The 2,500-nt window shown below is 47.6% G+C and overlaps 1 protein-coding gene across 1 annotated transcript in view; it reads right to left on the reverse strand.

Moving 5' to 3' along the window:
* The window catches only part of syne1a (spectrin repeat containing, nuclear envelope 1a), a 322,712-nt gene that overhangs the window by 65,180 nt on the left and 255,032 nt on the right, over positions 1-2,500 (reverse strand). Inside the window, exon 104 of the mRNA XM_042094571.1 lies at positions 218-373. Within this exon, the coding sequence (XP_041950505.1) occupies positions 218-373 (156 nt within the window). The remainder of the gene's footprint in view (positions 1-217; positions 374-2,500) is intronic.

Consider the following 2,500-nt stretch of genomic DNA (forward strand, 5'->3'; position numbering starts at 1 on the left):
TTCCATCACTTACGTATTTCCTACAACTAGGCAAGATATCTATGTTCGATAGCTAGCTAGCAAGCTAACCGTTTTACATTGGAGATTATAGTCAGCGTTAGCTACAAGCTAAATTTGTCCTCTCAACACTGGGGTATTGTAAACGATTTAGGTGTTTGTGTATGTGTGTGTGTGTGTGTGTGTGTGTGTGTGTGTGTGTGTGTGTGTGTGTGTGTACCTGGTGGGAGATCTCGTCCCATTGGCTGTGCAGCAGGTCGAGGCGTTCCTGTAGGATGCTGAGGTCATGGGGGCGGAGTCTGGAACTCAGGGATTCCTTCAGCTCAGACAGCTGAAGCACCGCCTCCGGCCAACCCTCTACCCCCCCCTCCAGCTCCTGCACACACACACCATACACACACACACACACACACACACCATACACACACACCACACACCATACACACACACACACCATACACACACCACACACCATACACACACACACACACCATACACACACACACACACACACACACACACACACACACACACACACACACACCATACACACACACCATACACACACACACACCATACACACACACACACACACACACACACACACACCATACACACACACACACACCACACACCATACACACACACACACACCACACACACACACGCACCATACACACACACACACACACACACACACACACACACACACACATACACACACACGCACGCACACACGCACACACACACACACACACACACACCATACACACACACACACACACACACACACACACACACCACACACACACCATACACACACACACACACCACACACCATACACACACACACACCCACACACACACACACCATACACACACACACCATACACACACACATACACACACACACACACACCATACACACACACACACACACCACACACCACACACACACACATACACACACACACACACACATACACACACACGCACACACACATACACACACACACACACACACACACACACACACACACACACACACACACAGATAAAAACATTAACACACCAACCCTCTACACTGCGCTCCAACTCCTGCACACACACACACACACACACACACATTTGAATGCTTTTATTTGGATCTGAAAAGCAAGCAAGGAAAACAAGATCCAAATACTCTGGGAAGAGTCATTAATAAGGTGACAGGTCTATTTAGTATTTATAAGTATATCTAAGGAAATTTGGTCTCTGTTTTTATCCCAATCCGTGAATTAGTGAAACACACACAGCACACAGTGAACACACAGTGAGGTGAAGCACACACTAATCCCGGCGCAGTGAGCTGCCTGCATCAACAGCGGCACGTGGCGAGCAGTGAGGGGTTAGGTGCCTTGCCCCTTGATCGGGGTTCGAACCGGCAACCCTCCGGTTACAAGTCCATAGTGCTAACCAGTAGGCCACGGCTGCACCCTTAATGTCCTCATGGCTCACATACTTTTACAGGTCCTTCCATTTATAATACTCAACACATTAAGGATCAACAAAACATCTCCGTCTCCATATTTGCATGCTGCCTATAATGGCTGAAACAGCAGAATTTTGCAAGTCTTTTTGCCTCCTGTATACACTGCAGTATGTGAGCAACGGTTTGGTATAATATACAGTAGTGTTGGTGCTTTGATGGGTATAATATACAGTAGGCTTGCTGAGTTGGGTATAATATACAGTAGTGTGCTGAGTTGGGTATAATATACAGTAGTGTGCTGAGTTGGGTATAATATACAGTAGTGTTGGTGCTTTGATGGGTACCATGTTGCCAGATTGTACCTAGTTGGGAGACACTGTAGTCTTGCTTTAATCATGAATATTAGAATGTCATCTGAGGTTGAAGGGTTTGTCAGGACAGAATGAGCCACTGAGTGGTCGCAAATTGGAGTAATGCAAGTTTTCCTTGCAGTCCGAGGCCCGTCCAGTGCTGTCCACTTTGGGTCTGTCTAAGGTGAAGAATTGAGGCTCTTGCGTGTGTAATATGAAGCTGGTGATATGTATTGTCTGTATTGAGGATCGCCAGGGCGGAAACCAGCGGATCGGTGATTATACTGACGCTGAGAGCGACTACTGCTCCGCCAGGTCCCAGCCAGGACAGCTGTAGTCGCGTGCGATGGCAGAGGTCATTTAAATCAAGACAGCTGTAGTCGCATGCGATGGCAGAGGTCATTTAAATCTAGCCAGTCGGAGCGCATTCCGAATCCGGCTGCTCTGATGTCTAGCTTTCCGTTCTGTTGTAGTTTAAATCCAAGAAACTGAGACTCGTTTGTGGAAGCAGCAGGGACTTTGCGACGCTGTAGATGTAAAAATAGCGATTCAGTTGTGTCGTCATTGTTGAGCATGTTGAGAAGATGCCCTGTTCTGGAAGCGGTGTAAAGCCATTCGATGTTTGTGACGCTGAGACCCCCATCTCTCTGCGCGGCTGGAAGATAATGTCCCGAGTTGTTCG

Source organism: Alosa sapidissima, chromosome 6, assembly GCF_018492685.1.
Source record: "Alosa sapidissima isolate fAloSap1 chromosome 6, fAloSap1.pri, whole genome shotgun sequence".
In the NCBI taxonomy this organism is placed as follows: domain Eukaryota; kingdom Metazoa; phylum Chordata; class Actinopteri; order Clupeiformes; family Clupeidae; genus Alosa; species Alosa sapidissima.